This window comes from Drosophila mojavensis, unplaced genomic scaffold, assembly GCF_018153725.1.
Source record: "Drosophila mojavensis isolate 15081-1352.22 unplaced genomic scaffold, ASM1815372v1 contig_74, whole genome shotgun sequence".
Classification (NCBI taxonomy): domain Eukaryota; kingdom Metazoa; phylum Arthropoda; class Insecta; order Diptera; family Drosophilidae; genus Drosophila; species Drosophila mojavensis.
The window spans coordinates 10,897,294-10,914,735 of NW_025318899.1; the positions used below are offsets into that span (position 1 = coordinate 10,897,294).

The window sequence follows — 17,442 nt, forward strand, 5'->3', positions numbered from 1 at the left end:
TACCCCCCTCCATTCAGAATACACAATAAATTCGATTTGTTGTTCTTTTATAGGTTTTATATCATGGTGTCGTATATTATTTCTTAAACATCATCATGCTCTCTTACAATACAACGTTTTTGGCTGTATATGCCCGTCTCAAATAAATTGAATGACTTTAAACATTAATCGTTATGTACTTTTTGTTTTTTAAAAAAATTTACTCAGTAAACATTCACAGCTTTTGCAATGCCGAACAGAGATGAAATCGAACCGATTTTGTTTTTCAGTGCGTGAATGCGATTTCAAGACACTAATACGATTAGTTACATTATACGATTACATTGAACATATAGATAGATTACTATATATATTAACATATATATATATATTTATATATGTGCGAATACGAAAGAACTATTTACAATTATTCATAGACTTGAGCGCTACAAATATAAATTCATTGAGAACGCCTACAATAACGCAAACGCTTCAACATTCGCGCGCGACAAATAAATCTTACACAAAATTCTAAAATTACGACCTTATACTGATTGGACGCTTGATTTTCTGTTTTTCTTTAACTTTTTTTGAGATTACGAATATCGAAAGTATGAATTATGATTACGCATGAGCGAGTGTGTTTGCAGCGAGACATACTTAAAAGCCTACACAAAAACTTCATATGGAATACGCTTATTGGAGATAGTTGAGCATTAGCCAGGGCCAGGCTCAAGCTTCGCCGGCTAAATTCGGCCCACGACGGCCTTGTTTTTGCGCGTGGGCTGCACCGATAGAGGGGGCACAACCAGCAGCTCCGACTGCGTGGATGGCGAATTGCTGCGCATGCTGGCACAATCCTCATCGGCTACTTCCTGTTAATAAGCATTGGATATAGTAAATACATATATTTCTATATACCACTCGAGCTTACATTAATGTTGGTACAGCTGGCCAGACGCATCTGCGCCAGCTGCGAGGCGGGCGTCAACGAGTTGGTGCTGCCGAAAGGCGAAGTCATCATCGTGGACACCGCACGTTTCAGCTTGTTGGGCGTTTTGTTAAAGGAAAAGGCGCGTCCCACCTGCAAAAATACAAAAAACGTATTTAGTTTGTTTCGACTATCTCAATTAGTTAACGAATGCACCTTTAGACGCGTCTTGGCAGCCAATTTGAAAGCCTTGCTCAATGTGCTGACATTTACATCGCTGATGTCCACCTCCAATTCCAGTGAAGTGCGACTCAGCAGCATTTTGTCCTGCAAAGGATATTAGAACATTAGTCAGCTTATAAAATTGATTAGCCTTGGAAACACTCACGGCATCTGTGCGACACGTGTGCGCTGCGATTTGCATGCACAACTTTTTGAGATAGACCAGCTTATCCGTTTCCTCGTCAATGATGCTGAAGGTGTAGAGCTTCTCCTTCTCGCCACGCTGCAGCAGGCCAAAGGCACGCGGACTGTCCGTAACATCGATGACAAAACGTATCGTATTCAGCGATATCAATTTTATGTGCTTATGCGTTTTGGCCGTGCTGGGCGATTTGGCCGTGTTGAAACCCCGCGAGCGCCGCTTGCACAGCTCTATGGAATCAGAGAACAGGTAGAGCAATAGAATGTCGCCACGCCCACTCAGCGAATCGGACAGCTCGTTGACCTCGCACTTGGAGATGAAACTGCGATTGGAGCTGACCAGGTGTGCCGGGCAGCCATCGATATCGTTGAATATGTCAAAGATGGCCATGCGCGACTCCGTGCGCCGTTTGTCCTCGTTGATGTGCAGCGTCACCTGCTTGATGGCCTTCAGCGCCTCCTCGAGTCGCGCATGATCCGCATTACTGTTAGCCGTGTGCTTCAATATATCATTCAGCAGCAGACTGATGCTGGGCAGCCGCTGCACAGGCCGGATCATAAGATCCTGCAGGCTCTGCCGCCCACACTCTGGCTTTGTTTGGTTAATCTTGAGGAAGGCGTGGAAGCGTGGATATTCGCGATCACAGTACTGCAGCTGTTCCTTCATCTGCTCGTAGAAATTCACATAGGGTGGGTAGGCCTTGATCAGGTCATCGCGATGCTGTATAATGATATCCCCGATGAGGCAATCCTCGCGCCAATTGGCATGCAGCTTGCGCAGATGCTCCAGCATGCTCTGATGCACCTCGTGAATGGGCAGAAAGTTGCCAAAAATTGATTTGATCTCTGATTTATTAAGCAACGGATCATTCGTTTCGGCCAGCTCCTCCAGTTTGTTTTTGAACAGCTGCCCGGAAAGAGAGAGAAAGATGTGAGTATTGTGTGGTAAGGATTCATTGCGACCGCTCTTACATTCAGTATGGTATCTAGGATGCCCACATAGTTGGACTCTGTGGTGAAGAAGTCCATAAAGTGATTGAACCGCATGGATTTCTTGGTGGGCGTGGCCTCGCTAACCTCTGGCTCTACATGCAGCAGCTTATCATTCTCCAGTTTATCAGGACTGGTGGTGCAGTCGAAGAAGCTATTCGACACGGACAAGAGGCCAGCATCCGACACCGAAGACCGTCGCTTGCCGGAGCCCAAGGGCGTGCCCTCCAATTGGATGCGCTGTGAGAAACGCTTCCGTTTCCGCTTGTTAAAGCTAATGGGCAGCGAGTCGCGACGATCTGTGCTGGGCGTATTCGTAATGCTATCCAAGTACTACAGATAAATTGAAGAAAGTTTAATAATTGATTTGCAATAGGTATTCGATTGCACTTACATCGCCAAATAGATAATCCATCTCGTTGGCGTAGCCATTCTGTATGGTATACCAGAACCAGTCCGATTTCAGAATGTGAGTATTATGATTCTTGGGCTCCGGTTTCGACACAGTCGTGTGCTCGTCCACAACCTGATGGGCGGGCGATAGATATATATATATATAGATCAGTAATGCGGCTCAACAATTTGATTGCAAATCAAAGAAAATTATAAACCATGTGGAAATGTGCAATGTGAGCAATGTGATAGAAATAAAAATGTTTTGTTTGTTGCCAAATGCATTCAATACAATCTTAAATCAAGCGTCTAACTAATTTAAATCTATTGTACAGTTCACAAACGCAGCACCAGCAGCAGAGCAGAGCAGCACAATAAATTACATACATTATGGAATCTGTATCCGAAACTGAATATGATTTTGATTTGAATTATTTGATTTCAATAATAATTTCAACAAAATATGAGCAAACAAAACATTTTTAATGCACATTTTTGGCAAACACTTTGAAACGGGCATAAAAATCGCAAGCAAAACAAAGATCATAAAACAATAGAGTAGGAAAATATAGAAAAAGCAAATAAAATATATATGTATATATGAAATTGTTTATCTCGAGAATTCCTGCCATCGAATGTACTGAAACATTTGTGCAAATATTTGTTAGTCTATACCAAACGCCCAGCCTTTATGTACATTATGTTTATTTGTTATTATTATAATCTTTTTCTTTTTTTTGGCCCCTATTTTTTTTGGGCATTCTTGAAGGCATTTTTAACATTTATTCAAGCGGAACGTGTGCTGTTGATTAATATTTATTGTGCTGTTGTTGTTGTTGTTGTTGTTGCGTGTGTGCTCGGAAAACAGTTGAAAAATAGAGACAGTAGCATTAGATATAGAGATAGAGATAGAGACAGAGATTTAGATAGATAGAGAGAGAGAGAGAGATTAATAGTGAAAAAAGTTATGATCAAACACCGCACCCAAATTATGGCTTAAAAAACTACAAAACATAACCATAAACAATTAACATGTAATTTAATAAAATTTGTTGAATTTGGCCTGAAAATGGTTAAGAACAAAAGACGTGATCCGCAGCTCGTTAAACAGCTGAAAAAATGTTGAAAATGCGCGACGAATCGAACAAAAATAGCACAAAATGTTTCAATGCAAAAGGCACAGCGAGAAGCGTACGAAATGGATGAGAAGTTCTCACACGAAATATGAAGGCGAATGGAGAGTAAAGAAACTGCTGAGACTCAAATGGATGGCTCAAAAAATGATGAATGAGAGAATTAAGTTACATCAAGCAGTTTCTTTAAAAAGCCATAAACAAAGTGTTTAATTAGCTTTGATTGTAGAGCTTAACAATGTCCTAAAGAAAATGTTTATGCTGTGCCGTTTCAAAGTGTTTCCAGGTTTTTTTTTAGGTTTGCGGATTTTATTCCATTTAAGTACCATTTGCTCATCGCCAGCGGACGTCGACGTTGGCAGCTTGGCAGAGTCCACGGGCAGAGCGATCAATGTTGATGATGTTAATGATGATGATGTTGATGATGTGATTGCTGTTATGGATGAGCTGATTTTCGAGGGCAACAGGACCGAGGCAGAGGCAGTAACAGTCGTTGCCGAGCAAGCGTTGACCGTATCTTTGGTGGGGACATTGGCATTGTTAGTTGTTAATGTTAGGGAGCAGCTGACAGCAGTTGTGCCTCCACCCGCCGGTCCAAAGAGACGCTTTGCTGTTTTCTTCGATGATGATGCACTGCCGCCGACACCAAAGCGCTGCAACGGCGCCTTGGGCGTCTTGAAGCCGCTATCCAATGGCCCGCCCTCTGGCGTGGCCTCTCGTTCGGCGCGGCGACTGCTGCTGCGCGTGATGCGATCGCAAATGCTGCGCAGCGCCTTCACTGGCTTCCTTATGGACTCGTTCAGTGTGCTGTTGATGCTGGCCAGCGAGCACACGGAATCATCCGCCTCAATGGTCTCGCTGCCCAGAAACGTGGATGCATCGGCGACGGCAATGGAGCTGCGACGCGTGCGCAGCGTCTTGATGATGGGCGTGCGATCAGCCACAAAGCTCATGGAGCGCTTCAGCGTGCGCGTTATGGAGCCCGTGCGTATAAGCTTCGGTTTCTTGGTGCTCGCGGGCAAGGCAAACGAGTCCACAGACATCAGCGAGACGCTGTCGAAACTGTCGCGTTTGCGCTTCAAGTCATTATCGGCCGCTGCGGCCGTCAAGTCATCCGTTTCCATGTCGCACTCGTTGATTGTGTCGATCGTTAGCAGCTTGGCGGGCGCAATCAGAATAGGTGATAGTCGCTCCTCATTGTCTTGGAAGTCTTCAGCGGCCAGTGGGCTGCCATTGCAGCTGGTGGGCGTGCCGCTGGCAATAATAACATGCGGCTGCCTGTTGCTCTTCGGCGTGCTCGCCTGCACATCCTCTTCGTCCGCTGAGTCGGGCAGCGGCAGCTCCTCCGGCTGCTGCATGTCGCCCGACTCGACAAACAGACGCTCATCGAAATGTATGTCATCGAGTTCGCCAGAATGATTCTCTTTGTCCGAAACTGGCTGCTGTTGCTGCTCATCCAGTTCGTGGTCCAGCTGATGCTGCCGCTGCTGCTGCTGCTGTTGGCCTGCCTCATCTGTTGAATCTGCTTCGATTTTGGGGGACTTGGGGCTGCTGCATATTTGGGGTTTAGTGTTAGTGGTGTGGTTAGTATCAGTGCTAGTGCTAGTAGAGCTAGAGCTAGTGCTTGTAAGGACAGCGCCCGTATTGGGCATCACCTGCAAGATATATACACAAGAGTCAGCCATAAGACACACAAACAAACAAAACGTTTAAGCCAAATGCCAAAAAGGTGAGTTGCATGCAAAATAGAGCGAGTGAAAAAATAATAAAAAATAAAAATAAAAAAACAATTTAAGTAAAAAAGTGCCGCAGTTTTATTTCGGGGCACAGAACTCACGACATGCGAGCACTCGGGATCATCCAACTCGGCACAGACGCCGCCATTCTCCAGCAGCACATCGACCATGTGTTGATGCTCCTCGGCGGGGAAGCCAAAGAAGCAAATCTTCTGTCCCTCGAATGCCTTTAGTCTGTGCGCCTTGGTGAAGTTATCCTGGGTGGCCTCAAAGCCCAGCGAATTGCGAGCGGACCAAGCGGCATAGACCCAAGCGGGACGCACCACGGTCAGACGAAAGGTTTTGGCGTATCTGTAAGTGGACAAACAATTATCAAATAAACTCCATTTGGTCTTATATCAAATACATTCCCTTTACTCTATACTAAGTTTAGATGGTAAAAGGTAAATGACTTATGATTTGACTGATTTATAAATATCAGAGCTCGCAAATAACTGCTGAAAGTTTCTCAATGTCTGAAAGGTGTTCTTATATACACTGTGAACCGATTGCATCGGTTCCTCAGAGAGATTGAACAGAATACACGAATAGTTCAACGTAGGCCGCTCAGCCGAAGACCAAAACGAAAAGAACCGAAACCCTTTACACAGAGTGGGAGCAATTGAATATGACTAAGTATGATTTACAGTTATTATAATTATTGAAGGTTTCTCTATACTTAAACTTGAACTACTCCTCTCTTAGATTGTTACAATCTTGACAACTCCTATCCTTCAAAAAATATATTGCATTTTAATATGATTTACAATAGAGCATATTGATCGAAATATAAAGATTTAAGATCATTACACAAGTGAAGCATAGTGGAAACTTATATAAAAATGTACTCTTCAAATCTGCAACTGATCAATTTACTTTATGTTTTGACTATATTTTTGGAATGCACGAGCTATATAAATACGCCGAGTTACTTCTATAAAGTTCTATCCTTGCTAAACACACAGGCTAAAGTCTTTTCGCGATAGTGATCTGTTCCTTTGCTTCCAGCTTTAACACAATTTCAGCAGTCTTTCTATATACTTACTGATACTTTTCGCCGCCACTGTGATTGCATATCAAGTGCGTGGTCTTTGTATTCAAATCCTTCTTGATGCAACCGCCCATGGAGTGTATGAGATTCACCAGCTTTGTCTGAAGTCGAAAATATTTAAAATTATTGCACATTCATCTGATGGGGATTAATTATTCCGTTACACTCACCAGCTCATCCTTTTTGCGTATGCCCGTGAAGCAAGTGACTACTCCGCGCATCGCATAGTTATAAATGGGCCTGGTGTTCTGGCCCAGCGTCTGCTTCATCTCGGCCGCATACTTCAAAGCGGGTGGACCCAAAATGCTGAAGAGAGAGAGAGAGGGAGAAGAGAGATCGTTAAATATTTATGTGGCACACTTTTGAATTATGCAAGGCGATTTTTGTAATGCCCCAATTGACCTTGGCCGTTGCGGCGCTGTTGCAGTAGCCATATATCAATTATTCGAATCACTCAAGACTATAAATCGGTTATAGGCGCCTTCAATTGCACAAGCACGAGACAGAGACACAGACTGAGACTGAGACTGAGGCGAAAGCACTGCCGTGCGATCAGGCAATCCACGAATGACTGCAACTTAACAATTCATCCGGTTCGAGAACAGTTGCTCTGTTGCGATACGACGCGATGTGATGCGACGCGTCTTTCCCACACACAAAGACAGCGACAGATAGCTAGATAGATATCCACACGCGACACCAGGTGGCAATTGGGGCTGGGGTATGTAAACAACAATCAAAAGCCAGACGAATTCCCACTGAACTTTGACTGGAACAAGCAGCCCCAGCCCCAACCCCAACCACATCTCATGCAGCAATCAATTTGTTTAAGGGCTTTTTGTTTATGACGAAGCACATGCCAGCCAGGCTGACTGTACAGGCTGTACTATACGGGCGTACAACTGGCCACGTACCGGAAGTTTTTATAAACAAATCAATCGAGCGGAAGTGGGCGGATGCTGCCCTGCCTCTGCCTCTGCCTCTGTCAGTCTGTCTGTGTGTGTGTGTAATTGTGTGTCTCGCCTTATGTATTTAAGATATTTTTAATATTGAAATTAATTTATGTACATTCATCATTCACTCATGTGTTGTGGCTAGGACATACGCTGCTCCTCAGCCCATCAAAATGGGTTGGGTCAGCAGCAAAAATTTTTATAAATAATCCAAAGTTCCAGGAAATCATTTGTTGGCAAAAATTATTGATTGAATGGGATGAGCGAAGGATTGATATGAAACACACTTAAGGTAGAAGATGAATCTTTTGAGAGCTATTTGAGTTTCAGTGAGATTTAACAAAAATTAAATACTTCAATAAAACATTATTGAACAAAGTTTTCTTGATTTTTCCTTGCATAAATAAACGAGCAAAAAGCTTTCTTCTGATCTCTAGGAAAAGCTCGCAAAAAGCTCGAAATTTTTGAAATAATTTTCATAAAAATAAATATATTTATTATAAGAAAGTGATATATGTAGACATAGCAACTGGCTGGCATTCAGTAAATAATCGATTCGAAGAGGAAGAATCTAGAGATATATAATCTAAACTAGGTTAAGGAGGTGTGCATATTTCAAGTATGAATATTTCAAATAAATATAGAAAATATCTAGAGAAATTCGAAATAAAATATTGTAAAGAGAAGCGTAGAAGAAGGAATATACAAAATAAACTGTTATTTAGCAGAATACGAAAGAATTCTTTGAGAAGTATAAATATATGGATGCTGATTCGGATTTGAAGCAATGGAGTTCTTAACTCACATGAATGCAGCTTATTTTAATAAACACTCAACACTTTTCTTATACACCTGAATTGAAATTTAGATTTTAGACACATCAGTTAACTGCATTCTACATTGCATATACTCAATCATACTACATTTTTAGTAACTTCTTTACACTATAATTGTTTAATTTGTTTCTTCTCCCACAGTCGATTGCACAATGCGTTTCGTTTCAGTCTGTTGGCACTACGAATAGCAAACAGATTTGGAAACTTAAGACTCGTTTCATAGAGCACAACTAACACGCACTTCAATTTCACTGCGATAAGGCGAGACTTCTCACAGCTTTCACACAGAGTCTGGCTGCACACAAACATACACCTGTTCCACCTGGCGCTTACCACAAATAGGTTTCCATCTATGTGGAAGCAGCACGCACACAATTGCTTAGACACACGTTCAGTTTATATTGTTCAGTGGCACAGAGTATAGATATAGTTATATATATGTATATATTATTAAACATTTATTGGTAAAAACGTTTTGCTGATTCTAACGGCACAGCTGAAACTAAACAAAAACACAACTGTTGCCGCGCTGTGAACTGTGGAAAATGATTGAGCCAAATGCCGAGCGTCGGCGGCTGCGACGACGACGGCAGCTGCGAAACGCAATGGAATGAAAAATTGTGGAAATAGAAAATGCCACTTGATGGCACACACTCAAGTGCCAAATGCCAAACACTCAGACACACACACACACGCACACAGATAGATAAAGAAAGAGAGAAAAATATTACTGTAAGCTGCGCAAACATTCGAGGAAAGCCAAATGACAAAATGATAAACAAATAAGCTTGGCAACCAGGTGTGACATTTGAATGTATGCAAAAAGAAAATATTTGACTAATAAAATATATATAATATATATTATATATCAATGGAATTTCGTAGACTCAACACATGAGTGAGCAGAAGGAAAACCCAGGCGCAATGCTTACTCAATGCAAAAAATGCGCAGCGCGTGCTGCTCAGCTGAAAGATGAAAGACGAGCGCTAAAAGCTGACCTCCAATTGGAGCATATAATATACATATATACATATATATACATATATACATTTTTATATGCATATATAGTATGTGTTTATGGATTATGGAGAATCCATGAAGAACTTGTTGCTTATAAAGTGCGCTGATCTTTAGCACCCAAACATACACCCGCCCACCCTTTCATCCTTCGTATACAAGCATAACACTCGAACTTTGCGAGGGTCAAAACTATAGAGCAGTCAATGACAGCAACGCGTTGCACCACCCCCCAGCCACCTCCACCCTCTCGCACAATTAATTAGCCATGCTGAAAACTTATAAATTATATAGACGCACGGCTAGCTATACACACACATGTATCGAAATATATTATTAAAAAAAATATGTATAGTTTATATATATTTTTATTTTCTGCGATTTGAGGATTTTTCTGATTTGTTGTTGTTGTGTTTTTTTTGTCAAGAATTTCCGACTTGTTGGCGACGCTTTTCACACTTTGCCATCGTGTTCCACATATAAAACATTTTTTATAGAATCGTGGCGCCAATAGATTGCTGCAATATGACGCACCCCCGCAGTAGCCGCAACTCCCACCCTCTCCTATATATCATATACATACATATGTATATAGATAACCACCTCTGCAATCATGTGAACACGCTAGCGATTCATTTCGATTTCAGTGGAAGTACGCAAAGTTTTCGGCTTAACGAATTCCTTAGACAATAAATAAAAACGACAATTTTGTCATCAATTTTCGTTGAGCAAATTTTCATTAAGAATTTTGTACTATTTGTGTTTTAGTCGCTGAATGAATGCGGCCCCAAAATAGGCAATGCCCCAAGGGGAACACCAGTATGCAAACGTATTCTTATGATTCAGTTTCTATATAAATATAACTCTGAGTACTTTTCAGTGCATACGATAGATCGTATAATTATAGCCAATGTGGTTGTGTCACAATTAACAAGATCTTTTTGCCATCAATTTGTGTGAGTTTAAGTGGCTACTACGTGTGTGTGTGTTTGTGTGTGTGTGCAATTCTGAAAATCCATTGAGGGAATTTTTCCCAACAGCTGTCTGCTCCCCATTGCATGCATTTTCGCGGGAAGCACCAAAAAGTTATACTGAATTCCGTGCACAGACAAAAGAGTCCATATGTTGCATAGCAATTAACACAGACTTCTATAGAAAGGCTTCACTTTAATTGGCATTAGAGAGGGAGAGAGATAGAGAGATGTGGGGTTACATTTACATGTATTACATATTGTAGCAGTAGTTGTGATATAATAGTTGATAATGAACAACAATAATGCAACAATCGATATTTCTAGAGGGAAAATAAAAAAATTTATAGGTCAATTTGTAAAGGAGGAAGGGAATCGTTCTCCGATTTGACTATTTAAACAGACTTTAGAAAAAAGTTTATTTTGTTTATCTTTGCCACGCCCTTAAGAGGCAATTAAGGGCAGACATACTCTGACTAAATTTGCAGAAGTTGGAAAAAGTAACTAAGCCTCATTCATCTTTCAAGTCTTAACTATAAAACTGTAGAGAATACTGTTTATGATTAGTCACGCCCTTTGTAGGCGTATGTGGATAGTGGGGTACGAATATGTTTAAAATTAATCAAACCTCTATACCTTTAATAGGGCCACAATAATTTGTACTTAGGCAAAGAGACGAATGCACGGATAAATAATTGAAAAGCAATATACTCTCTTCACTTCTCTCTCTCTCTCTCTCTCCCTCATTAGTATACCAACATAGAGCTAGTCCATAAAGTCCCTTTACCTTCCTATGCAATAATTTATCACTCAATAGTAAAGCCATTTAATTTCAACATTAAAGCTGGCTGTGCCTCATAAAATATTACGAATTTGCATTCGGAATCTGTTTACAAAAATATGAATGAGTAGGTTATTCTTCCGCTGAATGACAACAAATATATTTAGAATATAATTCTCAACTAATTGGCAACTATTTATAAGAATTGTGATGAACTTATTTTTGTGCAAAATGCCATAAAAAAGCATCCACTTATATGCTTCATAAACTAAAAACAATTTAATGGCAAAAAAGAAAAGCAAAGAAAATCAGAAAATAATCAACAAAAACTAAACACAAACAAACGAAAGATGAATGAAATTTTGGCAAATAAATAATACACGTAATGCCCACTCTTCCCCTGGTTTCCGTTTCTTCTCTAGTGCTTTTTTACATAATTTTAAACAAAATAAAAGGAACAGAACTGATGTTTAACACGAAAGCATAGCAAAACAGGCAATAGAGATGTTCCCCTTGCCATGCCCCAATGCCCCAGCTTCTATCTCTCCTCCTCCATCTTCCATATGCCACAATTTGCAAACCCACAGCAAACGCATTTGTTGACCTTGAATATGATCGTAAATAAATAAAACAAAAAATTATTATTGTTAATCTCTAATGAGGCAGAGACCGTGCATGTTTTTTGTGTTTTTATACCCTGCCAATTATTGAATATGGGCAAGGGGGCTAGTAGACTAGAGTATAAATAGATTTTGGAATCTAAAAATGCCTTTGATCGTATTCATTTAAGATTTGACAATGTTTATGTGTATCAGTGGAAGAAAGATCAGAATAGTTATGTTAGAGTATCTGCTAGTCGCGCATTGCTCCTCAAAATACTCTAGCTAGTGCTGTTATTGCTTTTGTTGTTGTCTTGTTTGATTTAAATGTGGCTATTACTGCGCAGCGGGCAAATTAATCAAGCGTGGTAGAAACTGTCGCACAAGCCTCAAATTTGACAACAATTTGTAGGAAATTTGCAGAGAACCAAAAATAGATGCGAAACAGAGTATGCTCGACTGAAATGTACCCTGTGATGGGCAGCAAAAGTAAGATGAAACAAGGAAACACTTGGGATTCTTATCAAAGTTGCTAAACTATTTGAGCTTCTGTAAAGTAAGTTTTCTTGAAGAAAACTTCATTTCAAGTCTTTTCCCATTTTTCTACTCCCATTTCAATACGCCCTCCGCCAAATGCCTAACAATTTTTGCTGGGTATACTAGGGCATTTTGAAAAGCGTGAATTGTCAACGGATTTTGGTTTTGGCGCTGTCAATCTCAACCCTCTGCCCAGTAGGGCGGGGCGTGTGGGAGTGTGGTGTAGAGCAGAGCGCACATGCGTGTGTCTCAATTTCAAATTTGGCTGCTGTTGGTGCTCCACTCGTGGCACTCCGTGACGCCACGACGCGTCTCATTCAATTTGCTGACATTATGCTCAGATATGTATTTATAGATGACAAAGATCTGGCTAAAGCAAGCCATACAAAAATAACAAAGCGCGACCGAAATGGGATGAGTGAGAGGGCAACACTTACCATTCCTTTTGCTTGTGTATGGCATCAAAGATCTCGTCCTCAAAGTCCTGCAGCACATAGAATGTGCGCCAATCCGTATCGTTGATGATGTCCAGCCCCGTCTCCGATTGTATGACGGGCATGCCAAAACTCTCGGCTGCCTGCAGCGTCTCCGCATCTCTACCAGCCTCGCCCACCAGGCAGATGCGTGTGGGCAGCTTTGACATAATGGACATTTCTGCAAAATACCGAATGGGAGACGACACACAAGGCATTAGTACGATGTTCTATATATAGCTCGGAGCTTATAATGCTTAACTGTACAAAGAGGGCACGGGTTGTGCTGCATAACCTAAGAATGTTGTTCAGTTCATCAGCATTTGCTTAAATAAGATATTCATCAAAACTTTGTATGCCAACTAATGCATCTAAAAGAGCTTTCGGATATTATTTTATATACATACAAAATTACCTTAAGAATCTGAATAACACTATAATCTAATATAGATTTTCATAAAGGGCATTCGATTCAATGGGTTCAGGGTCTACAAATTTATAAACTGAAAACTAGTCCATATACCCCACATATTCTAGTTTAATATACAATAGTTACTATATAAACAAGCACATTGTACCCAGATTTCCCATTTTCAATGGCAACTAACTACACTCTGGATTTAATGACTCTAAGTTGAAGCTAACATTTGATATATTGTGAATATATGTATAATAGATAAACATGTGATTTGTTTATAATTGATGAGCTCGCTTGCTTGGTTGCCTTCAACCCTCGCACACGCCCTCTTGAGTAGCGCACTAAAAATTGTTAAGTACACTTTGTTCAAGTGCAGAGTAGCAGCGGCGGCAGCAGCAGCAGCAGGAGGCAGCGGGAGGCAGTGGAGATGGAGGGGGCGGAGGCGAGCATATTCAAAGTTTTTGGCGCTATGATTTATGGCCATCACAGTGTGTGTGTTGTTGCTATTGTCTATTCGTTTGTTTATGCAAATTGCGAACTGTTGCGCAAAAAGAAAACAAACAAAATGCAAGACAAAATAGAACCGAGAGGATCTCGCTGTATACATCTCTGGGTCAGCAGCATCCGTCCACAGCTGAACGAAGGGCAGCGTCGATTATTTAGACGCAATTTTGTGAGCTGTTGACATCAATTTTAATTGTGATCGCCAAGTGCTGATTGCTGCCATTAATATTATTGTTTGTTGTCTATGGCTGCCTACCTACCCACCCGACCCCCCTCTGTGACCTTCAGCTCATTGCCAACGTAGTTTTGACAAGCCAAAGCACAGCGAAAGAAAATGCACCCAACACAACCCAACTACCCATCCGCCCATTCGCCAATCCGTCCACCCGCCCACACAATGAGCTCTACACAAGTTGCTCAAGTGCATACAAATTTTCCAACAGCAGCCCAGCCTCCCGGCCCCGCCCCAGCTACCCCTACTGCTGCCTACACCCCAGAATTGATTGCACATGCAGTTGTGCATTAATTTTATCCAGAATTGTGCAGCTGTAACTGATGCCAATTGCGCTTTTGTATCTCTCTATCGAGGCAGACGCGTCGCCACTTGGGCAATTGAACAAAGTCCAGACTATACCCTCCATCACATCCCCGCCCCCGCTCCCAGTCTCTCCCTCTCTCTTTGTCTCACTCTTTCTCTCTGGTCCATACAGCATCTGCTTTCACAGTGGATAATGAACAGGAGTTGTTGCTCTTGCTGATTTTTTTGTTGTCGCCGCATGACGCATGAAATTTTTAGAATAACTAAGTCTTACAATGGAAATTTATGGTCTCTCTATAACAGTAAACTATATAGTTTGTTGTGTTTACAAAAAGCCAACAGCTTTTAATACTGCAATACAGGAAAATCGTTTGTCTTCAACGCAGTAATTCGTATAATATCAAATGAAACACTTGAAGCAACCCAAACAACTGCGATAATAAATATAGGTATACATCATATAATCATAGGTATAGCATATACTATATAGTATTGAATTTATTGCATTTATTTATCGTTACAAGTTCAGTATACAATATGCGACTGCAACAGCTATTAAATGTTTCAATTACGTTCCCAAGAAATTGAGCCAAAAAACATTTTTTTCTTGTATAATCATTGTAGGGTAAATACTAAGAAAAAGTAAGTTAAGTATTAAGTTTGGCAAAAAATATATTAAACAGAATGTTCTTTTTCTTTGAAGAAAGCTGCTTCAAGCTATTATTCACTTTGCTTCTTATGCAAATCTATTTAAATTGTTTATGCATATATATTATATATTATATATAGAAAATATTACGCTTGAATTCAGAGCTTCGTTCTCTGGTCTGTTTGAGTTTGTTTGCGCCAAATTCCTTAAAGTGCAAAAACACGCTCTGAATTTCAATTAAATTGCGTAGCACAAAATGCCCAAAGTGAAGTCGTTCGTTATAAAATGTGTTTGCTGTTTGTAAATTTGTGTGAGAGCAACCCTGTGAGACACTTCCACCGTTAACTGGGCTGGTGGTGAATGCCTGGCCTGTGTAATGAAATACCTGTAAAGTCCTCATACACTTGACATAGTGCGGCCTGTTTGAGATGCGTCTGTTTGACTTCCTCCTGGGCTGCGTATGTGAAATAGGACCAAGCCTGACGACGAACCGTGACGATATTTCGTTGCTTGTTGCAGGCGTGCCCAAAGTTGAGCTGAGAATGTTGAGTTGTTGTTGCCACTGGCAAGTGCAACATGCTGAAGCGACTGTTGCTGTTGCTGCTGATGTGTAAGGATCAAACTCTGAATTGCAACTAAAAGATCACCTGACAAAGCAGTCAGGCGGAAGCCACAGGTGTGCGCCCCCGTCGAAGCAGAAAACCCAATGCAAATACACGACACTCGGGGCAGCGTGCGAAACGACCCTCACAGGTGGTGGCTGACAGAGGGAAATAAAGTATTTACTTCTCTTCCTTTTTTTTCATTTTGGGAAATTCTCTTTGCCGCTGCCTGCGCTGCTCACTCACTACTCTCTCCTCTATGCTGTCTCTTCTTCATTTGCTTTGGCCCCTTGCCAAAGAGAGATGACGAAAAACTAATTGGGTGGCATTTGCATGATGATCAGCGTGGGGACTCTAGTTTTGATATTTCGCTAAAGGTTTTCTCTGCAACAGACTCATCAAAGTGGAATCTTGTAATAAAATTACGTTGTCATCTGGCAGAGCCTTGGCTCAGTACATTGCGACTACGCAGAGGCCTTCGCACAAACATACACACACACACACGCACCTATATGCAGATGCGCTTGTGTGTATGTAAGAATGCCATTAACATTGAGCCGACAGCCGAAAACATTGGCATGTGCGCGCGCTCTGTTAAGTATGTATACCCGGAAAGAGGGAAGAAGGACAGGCAGGGAAGAGCAGACATGCAAACGTGTGGTAGGTAAATCACTAGGTCTAGTAACAATAACAAAACTAGAAGAACAAAAAGAGAGAGACAGAGAGGCAGAAAACAGAGGGTGAGCGCACGTAATTTGTTGGTTGATCTACCTACAGTTAGGCAGGCAGGCAGCCAGGAACTTCGCCGCGCGGCTGCGCTTTTGGTTATTGTTGTTGCTGGGTACAGTGCCGGTTTGTCGAGTGCGCAGCGGGGTGAGGGGTGCAACTACATTTAGCACACACACATATTATATACGCGCAAATCATTCACAACGATACATAAATATATTTCACACCGAAATAAATTTCAAAAAATTGAAAAAAAAAAAAGTAGCTTAAAATTCCCTGACTACAACAAGAAAGTACTAGCCAAGATATTTATTTGCTGGCTGTGACATTTTTTATGTGTGCTTAACGCCTGCGACATTGAAAAATTAAAAATTGAAAAATATATATTTCTATATTTATATAGAAATAAAGACAAACAGCGGATGTGAGGCAAAACAGCTGCTGATGCCCACTCTTCTATTTTACGATTCGCGAACTCACCTGTTTTTGATTGCTCCTCGATGGTCTCCATTTCCTTTGAATTGCATTAAATTTTGGACACACGAACACGCACACACATACACTTTTGAAACAGCTTTCGTGTTTGATTTTCTTTGTTTTATTATTTAATGTTGGTTTGTTTGCTTTGATTTACTCATAGCTTGAATAATGCCCAATGCCAAAGCATCTTTGTTTTTGCACAATTAAATTGAACAACGCTTTGGTTAATTAAAAAGCGGCGCGCAAAATATCGCTGCCAAGCGCCAACAGTCACAATTTACACACACACTTACGCGTAGCGTGCACGCACACAATCGAATTCCACTAAATGCAGCAGAAACAGAAGCAGCGGACGGCGTCACTTTAATTTAGCACTTTTTGCAATCCTGTTTATAATTTTTCTTTTTTGCATACACGCGTTTAATTGCACAAATGTAGCTTGTAATTCGTATACAAATAATTACATTGCGCCTTGTACGTGTTTCAGTTTATACTTTCTTTGCAGCGCGTCGGAATTAAAAATCAAAATCAACGGTCAAACACGTCCGGTCGCACGGCTGTTCGTCTCGCTTTATTTTACATAAATGTTAATGCTGTCGGCTCTTCTACTCACAAAGGCACTGTTACACCGCACCGTTAACATACAAAGAGACTGTTATACTCAAAATGGTACTCTGTT

The 17,442-nt window shown here is 41.1% G+C and overlaps 1 protein-coding gene across 4 annotated transcripts; it reads right to left on the bottom strand.

Moving 5' to 3' along the window:
* Positions 1 to 195: 195 nt before the first annotated feature.
* Positions 196 to 17,355, bottom strand: LOC6582077 (protein ECT2). 4 transcript variants are annotated; one of them, XM_002007754.4, is made up of 12 exons: positions 16,764 to 17,355; positions 12,808 to 13,024; positions 6,846 to 6,981; positions 6,670 to 6,776; positions 5,687 to 5,936; positions 4,176 to 5,504; positions 2,718 to 2,849; positions 2,306 to 2,656; positions 1,299 to 2,240; positions 1,127 to 1,237; positions 914 to 1,063; positions 196 to 854 (listed from the first exon to the last, which is right to left on the bottom strand). In XM_002007754.4, exons 1-12 carry the CDS (start codon positions 16,792 to 16,794, stop codon positions 726 to 728), a joined length of 3,885 nt encoding a protein of 1,294 aa, XP_002007790.1. In that variant the 5' UTR covers positions 16,795 to 17,355; the 3' UTR covers positions 196 to 725. The 4 variants fall into 4 exon arrangements, with proteins under 4 accessions (XP_002007790.1, XP_032587828.1, XP_015017753.1 ...); XM_032731937.2 differs by lacking the exon at positions 16,764 to 17,355 and adding an exon at positions 15,338 to 15,575; XM_015162267.3 differs by lacking the exon at positions 4,176 to 5,504 and having other exon boundaries at positions 16,764 to 17,353.
* Positions 17,356 to 17,442: the final 87 nt, after the last annotated feature.